Genomic DNA, 12,138 nt, shown 5'->3' on the forward strand with positions numbered 1-12,138 from the left:
ATTGTCCGAGGCTTCCAACTTTTGAGATGCCAGGCTTATATCCTGTAGAAATGTGACTGGCTTGAAACTCGCACTTGTAGTGAAAACTCAAAAGATAATCAAGTAATATAATCATCGATTATTGTATGCTCCAATGAAATCAAAATACAAAATGCACGGGTGTTAAAATTAAACCAACCTACACAAAATCCATACATGTATATACATATGCATGTGAAAGAGAAATGAATAGACTATTCACCATCCTTCCATACCTCCCGGAGGAGTTGATATCTAACAACTTTCCGGCCTGCCTTTCCCTTTTGCATCCAATTCCATGCTGTAGATGTAGGAGAAACCTTGGAGCTGTCAATGATGGAAGTCATGGGTGAATCCAGCTCATCAAGCTCATCATCACTAGCGTATGACTTTCTAAGCATTGCTGATCTGCTCCTCTGCAGAGTTTGGCCTCCCACCTCTCCTATTATATTTGTTAGTGATGCTGCAGGAGGTGGTGAGTAGATTGTGGGAGCTGCAATACATGGGAAGTTTGTGATAGACTCCTCCCCAGAATCAGCAAGATCCTAAATCAAGATGAAACCAAAAAATTATCAAGTGACTTTGTTGCATGTTGAAGAAATATGAAAGCAAAAATTCTTTTCAAAAAAGTAATGGCTTTTCAGGGTGGAATAACCTCAGAATCCAAGGCCTCAAGAATCGTCTCTGGGACAGGGTCAGGGTTGAATTCGTCTGGGACAAAATTGTCAAGAACCCTATTGATTATTGGCACGCCAAACGTAGGGCATACCTTCAGGAAAATATATTTAAACAGCGAATATGGAGAAAGTCATTTCTAGAGAAGAAAAAATGCAACAAGAGGGTAGGGAGGATAGCAGGGACATATCACTGAAAATATTTAGGATTTACCTCTTTTCTAGTTGACCTATCTCCGAGCATTTCAAATGGAAGCATCATGAGATCACTCAAGGCATTCAGGAGTTGGAAAGCCTTGAAGGATGTCTCACATTCACGCCTGCTGCTATCAAGTTCATCCTTCTCTTCTGGAGAGTCATTATCATCAATACCGAATAAATCTGTGAGCCATCTGGACCAATTTCCAACCTAGTGGGATGAAGACAGAGGGCAAGATCCTTTCATCAACGAGAGCAAAAGAAACGGTTCCATTGTAACTAATACAGTTGATGTAATTCATTTAGCATCAGTAAAAGTCTTCTATGTTGCAAATATTTAGTGAATGCTTAAAGAAGTGATCTTAAATTGGAAAGGAGCATATATTTATGTAGGATGTATTTAGCAGATTTCTTACTGCTTTCACTGGCTACTAATCTGTGTGGAATACTTTTCGGAAATATGTATTTTGAACATCATCTTGATGAACATTTTGACTAATTCTCCTTGAAGGAGCACGCAAGTACACTGTTATCCAAATGAACAAGTCCAAGGGGTGAGTGATAAGATCAATTATCCAGAGTTAAATTCGTTCGACTAATTTCTCAGTGGTGAACTATGTGAAGTTTTTGTAGGAAAATAGGTTAATAGCGTTGCACACACTGAGCATGTAATCATATCGCAAAAATCAATTTCAATGAATGCATGCAGCCTGAGGCAACGATTGTGTCTACTACTCACAGCATTTTTCAATTGTGCACCAGCCCCAAAGCTTGAATTTCCAGCTGGGATTGGAAGAACCTTAGGATCACTGATTGGGTCAGAAACAGGATCTGTTGGCATCTCTTCAGCTGATTCCCGAAGTATAGCATTGAACATGGCCACATCTAGTCTACCCACCAACTGTTCCATTACCTAGAAACAGAGCTGCAAACTGTCACCTTTCTACGGTTCTACAAGAAAGCTTCCGAAAGTATCATAATGCCGAAATAAATTACATATAATATAAAATGGTCCACATATATTCAAGATGAAGAGCATGGAACTATTATTTCTTAAAAAAAGAAAAGAAAAAATGTGACTGGATATCAAGTAATTGATAGAAAATAAGATAATCAAGAGCCAGCGTGGGATCTTCTTTGTAGGAAAATGATTATTATTTCATTAAAAGGATTGGAGGCATCATGCAAATAGTACGATGGATTTATGCTCGCGAGGACAACTTGTACATGGATTATATCCCTTGGGATGCACGAAGCCAGAAACTTTAATTCCACTGGGAAAAAAAGCAACGAATCATGTAAGATATTTCACTGTAATATATATTAACGAGATTGCTGTCTGACAATAACATACCAATCTAGACAGCACAGGCAAGCAACCACATTCATGCCCCCCAGCTCGAACCGGACAAAGCCTTTCACATGCATCCCTGAAAGCCTTCTTCCATAAATCAATAGCAAAATTGTCCTGTTCTTGATCACCCAATCCATGCCTCCTAGCATTGGTCTTCCTTGAGTGTGAGCTCTTCACAGCTGTGGACTGCATATGTGGTGTCAGAGTCTGAAATGCATAAAACAGAAACCGATGAAAGGACATTCAGTTATACTACAATCTTCATAATTGAGAACCTTAATTTCTCAGTAATGAAGAAGTAGGGACCTGCCACCAAACTGACTCGACAATTCGGGAGAAGATCCAAGCTTCGACCTTCTTTAATGCTGCTATACATGGCTGAGGTTCTGCCCACTCGTCAGAACTTTCTGTTCGATCAGTTTTCTCTACTTCACCAGGAGAGGATTCATGCCTGCCCTTTGGACCACCATTGTTAATGATGGATGGTACCGAAGCAAGCTGCAACTTCTCAACATCCTGGGTTACAATTGCTCTTAGCACAATTGAATTTGACAACCAGAAAGTTAACCTGGTGGGATGTTCAACATAACGTCCAAATAAACACAAAACTTTTGATAAATCCTGGGAAAGCTAAGGAGAATGATAACATTATTTATCAAGCGGAAAGATGAAAGATTCCTAAATGGCATCCATTCAACGGTCAAATTAAGTTATTTCACAACATACCCTGGCATGAACAATTTCCACCACTCAAAGGAACATAGACAACATAACTGGTTTGATGTCACTAGTTATCGGTGCCTCTACTATCTATTTTGTAAATCATGACCAGTATTTCCATCCATAATGGTTATTGTTAACAAAAATCAGTTGACATTAACTGGCAAGGTTTGTGCAATGAGACATTACCTTGGAACATCATTTCCACATGCTTTAGAAACCAAAATTAATCCTGAGATAATAGCTCTAGCTGAATTTGCCCTCTTGACCCGGGACCTTGCCTTGCAAGCATGAAGATAGAACCTTGAAAGGCGCCTTGCTGGAGCTAGGACCTTGTTTATAGAACTTCCATGCTCGGCAACAACTGAGTAAAGGCCAACCTCAACAGTCGCAGCTTCCATCAGTTCCTCCTCAAGCATTTCAACTTTCAACTGCAGTTCAACTTTGTTTCCAGAAAAGTTGCTTTCTGTTTGTTCTTCCCTTTTACTTGGTGTATAACTCATGTCAACTTTATTTAAATTTTCAGGAAGATCAATTTTCTTTTCCTTCTCCATTAGCTGGAACTTTTTTGTGGAGTTTCCTTGCTCAGCAAGATCATCCTCTGCAGCAGCTCCACTTAACTCTTCCTCGAGTATTTCAACTTCAGAATTTGATTCACCTTCATTGTCAGAGAAGCCTTTTCTTGATTTTTCCTTTTCACTGTGTTCATAACCCTTGGCCCCTTTATTAACATTTTCAGAAACATTAATCTTCTTTGGCTTCTCTATCAATTTTCTATTGATGAAGGGATCATCGCCTTCAGCTGAGTGAAACTGTAATTGAACAGACTTCAGGTGCTTCATTTTATCTCTACGGGTACCCTGCACTCCAATCGCTGTTCTGTTGAGTGCAAGAGTATTGCTCCTTAATTTGGCTTGCTTTTTTGACGCATCTTCAGGTAATTGACCAGGTAATTTTTCCTCCAGAGAAGGTTTCTCTACCTCTAAAATAACTGAACCCCGTTCCTTGTCATCCAGCTCTTTTTTCTCTTTCCCATCCATAAGATCACCATTTAAATTATTAGTTGTAGGATTCTCTGGTCCACTTGTTTCATGTCTCCAGGCTTTTCTATCAGCACCTTGCTTAGAACGAGACTCTTCCAAGCTTACACAATTTGAGTCCTTCACCTGACTACAGTCATCTGACAACATATTAGTTTCTGCAAGATTATTTACAGGATTTAGCAGATTAGCGGGCATGTCTGTAGGCAATGAAGGAGAAGCTGCTCCATTCAGATGTTTAAATCCTTGAGATGCTGAGTTCACATCTGGGTTTGAAGGTGCTACACCTGAGGGTAATGCAGGCTCCTCATCGATCCTTCTTGTGCCACTGTTTGCTGTCCGTGATCCCTTCTGCAATTTAAGGCAACTCGTAACTAAGCTTACAAAGAATAGCAAAGCTTCATGCAGGCAAATGGTGGTTCTGGCAATATGTGAAACAGGACAGAAATACACTTTACAATTATGGATAATGTGAAAATACATGTATAGAATGAATTATAAATTGATTAACATCACCAAAAGCTACGAATAAAGATGACTCATTGAAATTGAATCCATTTCAAGCTGCATAAAGCTACCTTCAACGGTTAGAAAATGAGGATATGCCATTGGAATGAGAATGCACATGGAGCTTGATAGTGTACAATACATTATCAACAACAACAACCAAGAACAAAATGGCATTAAAGAGTACCTTGTGAGATTGACCTGGAGATCCTCCAATAGACTCTAATGCAGAAGAGGATACAGTCAGTGATGAATGTGAGGAAACATCGTCATCATCAGTGAATGAGGCAATCTCAATTTCATTGTCATTCCCTTCATTTGCCACTTCTGAAACAGTTTCACTTCCATCCTTGTCCAGTGACACTTCTTTTGACAAGGTGGACTTATCTCTGTCAAATGGCTGAATATTTACATAAAGAACTGCCGGCACCGTGCTCCTAGAAGATTTCTTGAAATTAATTGGGGCATTTATGGTTACAGCATCCATGATGATTCCATAATCTGCAAGGTTTATGACTGCCGATCCCAGGAGTTGACCTTTCATTGCCTTGTCCTTTCGAGATTCATAAAAGTTAAACTCTAAGTAGTTCTTCAGGAAACTGTCTCGAGCAGTGCCTTTTCTGGACACTTCCTTACATAAAGTAGCTGAAAGCCTAAAAGACTCGATAAATTCAACTTTCCCATCTCCAACATTAGAAGTGAAGGAACCAGAACTCTGATCACCATTTTCCCATTGAAGCAACAAGGACTGAACAGATTTAAGAGACTGTGATGGGGGCCAAGGCTTGATTTCTTGTACATGAATGGTGTAATCAACCTGCACTGAAGTACCTTTTCGGTTCTTTGATCTAAGCCCGAGAACCATTTTTTTTTTTATGGAGAACACTGTTTTTTCTCTTAGCGAGTCTAATTTACATGCCTGTAAATTGATCAAACCTTATGCAACTACAATTCAACACAAAAAAGATCCAGAATTCAGCATACATACTCAAAATGTGCAGGAAAACAGAAACAGAAAATCAAAAGGCCAATTAACGTCTAATTTCAAATAATCATGCAATGCATAAGAGTGAAGTTGAATTTTTATTTTTTTAAAAAAAAAACAGAGAAAATGGCGTTCACACGAAAGGAAGGGAGAAAGGCTGAGAGAAGGTGGGTAGGTCTTAACATTACAAATTAGAATCAGAGAATATGTGACGCACTCAAAATAAAAATATACTATTCCATGTCCGCCTCCACAAATAATAACATCTATTATAGCCAATTAATGAAGAAAAATCTCCCATTTCATTTCAAGAGAGAAAGAGAGAGTCAAAGGGAAAGAAACCAGAACAGTGCTTCGAATCTTAAGAAGAGAGTTGATTGATGAAAATGCAATATTCAACACAAGTGAGGGAAGAATGGAAAGAAAAATGAAGATGATAATAATAAATATTACTAGAAACCATTGAAAGGCAAGCAAGCAAGCATCAAGAGAGAGAGAGAGAGAGAGAGAGAGAGAGAGAGGGAATCCGAGACAATAATAAAGACAAAACCACTCACTTCATCGAAACATTAAAGTAATATAATACTGATCATGTCTAAGTCATCATCAGATCCAGATAAAAGCAACCCAGAACAAGATCAAGACAATGCAATCAGAAAACAAGAACCAGAGTACTAAAGACCAGAGTTGTGTAACAAAATGAGCAATATATATATACACACTCGACGTGAGGACTGACAGCGCTAGATTACCACTACCTTCCTTTCAGTACGTGAGGCTGAATGTAGAGGTTGTTGGGTGCAAAGGACCAAGAAACACAGACAAAATATATAGTAGTAGTAGCAGCAGCTGTACAAAAGAGATGATGAAAGCTAATAATGAAGTTTCTTCGTCAAAGATGGATGAGTTGAGGTTTCTTTTTCGGTAGTTAGCGAGTCAGAGTCAAATGTGAAAGTTACAGGAACCGTAGGAAAGCAGAGCTCGAAAAATCAGGGAAGGACGCATATCCAAGCAGCTGCCCAAAAAACAACCAAGCCTCGCCAACCGCGGACATCCAATGGTTAGCTCAAGCTATCTTCTCTTCCCTTGTTGGGGGCCAGCTGCTTTTCACTAGTGAAGCCCTAGAGAGCTGAGTGCACAGTGTTTGAACCAAAAAAGAAAGAAAAGAACTGGGAGATTTTTCTTCAATAATTCTCAGATACTGGAACTCTTTTAAGAAAATAAAATCATCATATGTAAATAATACCAAATCATATCTGATAGAAGTGGACGAAAGAAATGAGGGCAACATGAGTTCTCAATCTGTGTGCGCCCGTGATGGTGTTCATCGGTAGGTTGTCATCATTATACCATACAAAATATTCTCTTATCATTGGTAGCAGGTAGGTTGACGACGACGAGTCGCACATGCCATGCTGCTACTTTTAAATTCAGTGTTTGTTTGTTTTTTATTTTAAAAGTTTTTTTAAAAAATAAAAATTAATTTTTTTATATTTTCAATGATTTGTTAAGCAAATCAAATCTTATTCAAATTAAAAAAACTAAAAATAAATACTTCTACTCTTTTAAGAACGGACTAATAAGATCAGCTAATCTACATAATTAAATATTATTACTGTGTAAATGGATCTGAATTTAAATGGAAGAAAAAAATATGTTGATAAATAAATTCTCGTGTTGATATACTAATATTAAAAATAAATTTAAAAAAATAAAAAAAAATTTAAATTAACTTGAAATTGTAATAATAATTAATTTTCAAAGTATTTTTTACTTAAAAATATATCAAAATAATTTTTTTATTAAAAAATTAATTTTATATCAACACATCAAAATAATTAATTAAAAAAAATAATTATTTTTTTAAAAAATACTTTTTGAATGTAAAAAAAAATATAAATCTATAATCCAAACTTATTCCATCATTAGCTGAAAGTAATGTGTGGATGGTAAATCGTTAAAATTGATTAATAACTTCAGCAATAACAACAGAATTACCCCAACTTTACACACCACATCTCTTTTCACTTTCCTAATCGTATTTTACATTTAGGTTTAAGAAAAAAAAAGATTATTATAAATTTAATACCTATACTTTAAGAATTTTTTATTTTATTTTATTGTGTGTTTTGATTATTTGTTTTCTATTAGAGCATTTGTATTTGAAAGTTTCAACATGTGCATTGAGAAAAAATCAAAATAAAAGGAAAAAAATAAATATAAAAAAATAAAATATAAAAAATGAAACTCAATATTTACACATCTTGAAAATAAAATTAAATCCACAGTGTAGTTTGACATTAAATTTTATTTTCATAATTTTTTCGTTGAAACTCAATTATCATATCTCAAATAAATAAAATTAAAGATGAGTCGATAAATATAAAAATAATAAGATTTAGACATTAAATATGTAATTTTATCTTTCACAATTTTTTTTATCGGGGGCCACCTTTTTGTCACGAGCACTTAAAAGGACTAAAGTAAAAACGAATAGTAAAGATAATGTACTAAAACGAAAGAAAATAAAAGGTTGGGGTCAAATATATAGTTTCTTCATTAATTTTTTATACAGCAATAAAGTTGGAGCAGCGTTTCAAGTGACCCCATATTGGGCCCAGCGAAAACTTCCATTTATAAAATCTCAACGAGTTAAACGTTGCCGATTCAACAGTTTCCTTCTCGGTGTCTGCATCAGCTGCTGCTGCTGCCTGCAACACATCTGAACGCATAGTCTCTGCTCACAGATTGCAAGATCCACAGGTATCGAAATCGTTTCTTCTCCTTCTTTGATCTGATCATGCAAGCCAACACCCCCGCCCCTTTCTCTCTTCTGCTTTGTTGCCGGGAAAATGTGGGTTTAGAACTTTGCTTTAATTCTCTGTCTGCTTGTTGAAGGCTGGGTATAACGCTCCCTCTCAATTCATTACATTAATTATGTTGATGGTGATAGTTGACTTTGATTTGGTATGTAACTTGGGTTACACACATGAAGAAAAATAAACTTTTTGGAGTTGTATTTTGTGTTATTGGCACAATCTGAGTAATTTAACTGATTCCGTTTCGCTGGTGGGTCTGTATGGAGGTTAAAACGCCTCCGGGATAAAGTTTCTGAATTTGAATGGAAATTTGCACACTAACTTTATGATATGTTCTCCACTTGCTTTATCAGGTCACTATCAGATGTCCGGTGAGTTGGAGAATCCTAAAGATGGTGGAGAGGAACAGAGAGGTACTGGAGCCTCCTCCTCTGCGGATGAAATCAAGGAAACCTGGTATAGTGGCTTACTCAAACTAACGTCCATTTATGGCGTAGCTGCTGGATATTGCATCTCAGCATCCCTGCTCTCCATTATCAACAAGTGGGCAGTCATGAAATTCCCTTACCCTGGGGCACTAACGGCATTACAGTATTTCACTAGCGCCGCAGGTGTACTCGTTTGTGGGTGGTTCAGGGTTGTAGAGCATGACTCGCTTGACCTGTTGACAATGTGGCGGTTCCTACCTGCGGCTGTTATGTTCTATCTGTCACTCTTTACCAACAGTGAGCTCTTACTCCATGCTAATGTGGATACATTCATTGTCTTCCGCTCGATAGTCCCCATCTTTGTTGCAATAGGAGAGACCTTGTTCCTACACCAGCCGTGGCCATCATTGAAGACATGGTTGTCACTTGCCACCATCTTTGGTGGAAGTGTGCTATATGTGTTAACAGATTACCAGTTCACGGTCATGGCTTATAGTTGGGCTGTAGCTTACTTGGTAAGCATGACTATAGATTTTGTCTATATCAAGCATGTTGTCATGACCATTGGTTTAAATACTTGGGGTCTCGTGTTGTACAACAATCTCGAGGCCCTCCTACTCTTTCCCCTGGAATTGCTCATAATGGGGGAGCTTAAGAAAATAAAGCATGAAATTTCAGATGAGTCGGATTGGCACTCTTTTGGGGTGGTTTTGCCAGTTGGTTTATCTTGTTTGTTTGGTTTAGCCATCTCTTTCTTTGGGTTTTCTTGCCGGAGAGCAATCTCTGCTACAGGGTATACTGTTCTTGGTGTGGTGAACAAGTTGTTGACGGTTGTAATCAATCTGGTTGTTTGGGACAAGCATTCAACATTCATTGGGACAGTGGGTCTTCTTATTTGTATGCTAGGTGGCATTATGTATCAACAGTCCACAAGCAAGCCCAAGGCTGTGCCTGAAGTAAAAGCAGAGCAAACTGATGAAGAACAACAGAAGCTACTAGAAATGCAAAGCAACAATAATGAGAAGGAAGTTACTCAGTCACATCAGGGTAAATGAGATAGATGTTTCGTTGTTATTCGAATAGTAACAACATAGAAAGCACCCTATCTGTAGAATTTAACCTGGAAAAACAGATTGGGTGGTATGCTTCATTCTTGTTAGAATACCTCCAGTTATCCAAATAGTCACAGCAGTAGTGTTCTGAAAGTCCAGATTCCTGCCACCGCCTGAAATTCATCCGATGAAGTATGCACAGTTATATTGATTGGTGAACATGAATATCTTTTTTACTCCATTCTTTTGCAAATGTTAGTGCTTTTGTCAAAGCTGCCGGGTCCTGGCATCTGCCTCCACCAGCATTACGATTGCCTGAAGGCGTCATTACCTGTATTTCTTGTCTTGTATTTAATAATAACCTCACTTCAAGCCCCTTTTTGCTTTTAAAAAACAAACCTTAGGCCTTTAATGGCAAATATCCGAATTCAGTATTCAAACCTGCACGCTCACACTCTTAAAAAAAAATGAAAAGAAATAAACAAATAAATGGTTCCTAACTGAAACAGAAAACTAAAACAACTATCCAAGGCAATATATAAGTTCCAAGAACTCAAAACACCGAGAAATAGAGAACCGGCTCAACTTTCTCTTATTCAAGGACCTCGTGATCATTTCCCTTCTGTAATGCTCGAGCACATCTTCCCTGTGTATCGAATCTCTGACGTCCAGATAATCATCTGTGCCGTAAAATATATCCCCGACCATATCACATTTTGAATAGTAGTAGTTGCGAGGTATCCTGCTAGGACTGTTGATTTGTTCCACAAAAGAACAAGATGGCAAATAAATATTAGAACATGGAATCAGGGCTTCACCGCCTCCTCTGCCGCAATCACCACCATTGTCGTCACAGCTCGGAACTCTTCTGGCCATCGACGAAAGTGCCTGGAAGAGAGACAGCTAAATAAAGAAAAGAGAGAATAATGAGAAGAAATAAATGAAAGCAAATAAGTTCACCAAAAAGATGTTTGAGTTTGTGAGTAATGAGCTCTTTATTTTGGTATATAAAGAAGTCCACTCGTTCTTCAATATATGTTTAAACTTATCAACAGCAGCAACAGGTCTCTGTTTACACTCTCAATTTTATTTATTTATTTTTTTAAAAAAAAAAATATATATATATATATATATATATATATATATATATATATTAAAATAGGTTTTTCATTCTAATTAATTTTGATATAATACATCAAAAATCCTACCCAAAAAACATCCCAATACATCCTAATACTGAATCTTCGCGTGTTTTTTTTTCCTGTTTCTTTTAATGGGTGCTTGGATGGAGGGATTTCTAAGGGCTGGACAACGTGAGGTGGCAGACATGCCTGCCTGGAGGATTTTAGCAGAATTATTTCAAAGATTTGAATAACATGAATCCATAGATATTATCAACTTACATGGAATAATGGGGTGTCCAATTGTGTCCTAGCAAGCACAATAACAAAAAAAATCACATAAACCCTAATTTGCGATTTAAGATGTCTACAGTTACTTAAATAAATTCAAAAACCAACATGGGAAACATAGAAATAAAGAAAAAAAATAAAAATCCTAAGTAAATTAGGGAAAAAAAAACTATTAAACATAATATTTAATTTCCTAAACTAAATAGGAAAAAATAAAAATAACTAAGCCTTGAAAATCCTCCTGCTGCATCATCTTCCCTCTTTATTGATGAATCTTTCCTTGTGCTTAGTGTCGAGCACTACCCAGAATTCTGTAATTTCAAGTGAAATGTTTAAGAAAACATCAGGAACTTCGTATATCAATTGGTTTCTAGTGTTTCTGGTGTGGCTTTGTTGCCCAGGGGCGCTGCGTCATTGCAATCACAAACTGAACAAATTCCAAAGTATTTTTAAAGACAAAGGGCTCATTTAGATGATGAATGAACAGAGGTCCCTCATTCAAGCTTAGCACATGCTTGAATGAACTGTTCATAATTTTGTATTGCAACAACTTTAGCATTCCCAAACAAGCAGTCTGTTGTTCACAAATCACCTTTAAAGCTGCAGCGAACAGCCTCTATTTGAAATCTGTTCTCCTTGACTTATCATAAAATGAAACTACAAATTATTGACAACATTCTCCAGAAGTGTCCAAAGACATGTTAAAAGCACAACAATGAACGACGAGTTATCCTTCCCAGACATGTTAAAACTAACAGGACTGCTGGTGCCCGAGGTCAACTAACCAGCAACCACCCACACTGTACGATAGTTTCTTCATTTATATCAAGAAGTTCATGAATAAAGCATTTCCTGCACAGAAGAAAGAAAAGTCATTTTTGCTCAGGTAAAAAACCTTGGAAAAACATAGAAAACAAGTCAGTATCTAAAT

At 37.1% G+C, this 12,138-nt stretch overlaps 2 protein-coding genes across 5 annotated transcripts; one reads left to right on the forward strand and one right to left on the reverse strand.

The window, feature by feature from the left end:
* Positions 1–95: 95 nt before the first annotated feature.
* LOC7494780 (uncharacterized) lies at positions 96–6,851 on the reverse strand. 4 transcript variants are annotated; one of them, XM_024607010.2, is made up of 9 exons: positions 6,255–6,851; positions 4,699–5,456; positions 3,154–4,352; positions 2,551–2,812; positions 2,245–2,451; positions 1,630–1,803; positions 907–1,101; positions 674–787; positions 96–563 (listed from the first exon to the last, which is right to left on the reverse strand). In XM_024607010.2, exons 2-9 carry the CDS (start codon positions 5,374–5,376, stop codon positions 234–236), a joined length of 3,159 nt encoding a protein of 1,052 aa, XP_024462778.2. In that variant the 5' UTR covers positions 5,377–5,456; positions 6,255–6,851; the 3' UTR covers positions 96–233. The 4 variants fall into 4 exon arrangements, with proteins under 4 accessions (XP_024462778.2, XP_024462776.2, XP_024462777.2 ...); XM_024607008.2 differs by having other exon boundaries at positions 3,154–4,355; positions 6,255–6,850; XM_024607009.2 differs by lacking the exon at positions 6,255–6,851 and adding an exon at positions 6,054–6,219 and having other exon boundaries at positions 3,154–4,355.
* Positions 6,852–8,116: 1,265 nt separating this feature from the next.
* LOC7480922 (GDP-mannose transporter GONST3) lies at positions 8,117–10,172 on the forward strand. Its single transcript, XM_002311686.4, has 2 exons — positions 8,117–8,259; positions 8,669–10,172. Exon 2 carries the CDS (start codon positions 8,680–8,682, stop codon positions 9,796–9,798), a length of 1,119 nt encoding a protein of 372 aa, XP_002311722.2. The 5' UTR covers positions 8,117–8,259; positions 8,669–8,679; the 3' UTR covers positions 9,799–10,172.
* The last annotated feature ends 1,966 nt before the right edge of the window (positions 10,173–12,138 follow it).

This window comes from Populus trichocarpa, chromosome 8, assembly GCF_000002775.5.
Source record: "Populus trichocarpa isolate Nisqually-1 chromosome 8, P.trichocarpa_v4.1, whole genome shotgun sequence".
Lineage (NCBI taxonomy): Eukaryota > Viridiplantae > Streptophyta > Magnoliopsida > Malpighiales > Salicaceae > Populus > Populus trichocarpa.

Coding starts and splice junctions, on each gene's coding strand:
- LOC7494780 (XM_024607008.2), bottom strand. CDS start 5,376: ATGGTTCTCGGGCTTAGATCAAAGAACCGAAAAGGTACTTCAGTGCAG. Junction 2,813..3,153: donor TGTGGAAATGATGTTCCAAG/GTAATGTCTCAT, acceptor ACATCCCACCAG/GTTAACTTTCTGGTTGTCAA. Junction 1,804..2,244: donor TGCCTGTGCTGTCTAGATTG/GTATGTTATTGT, acceptor CTCTGTTTCTAG/GTAATGGAACAGTTGGTGGG.
- LOC7480922 (XM_002311686.4), top strand. CDS start 8,680: ATGTCCGGTGAGTTGGAGAATCCTAAAGATGGTGGAGAGGAACAGAGA.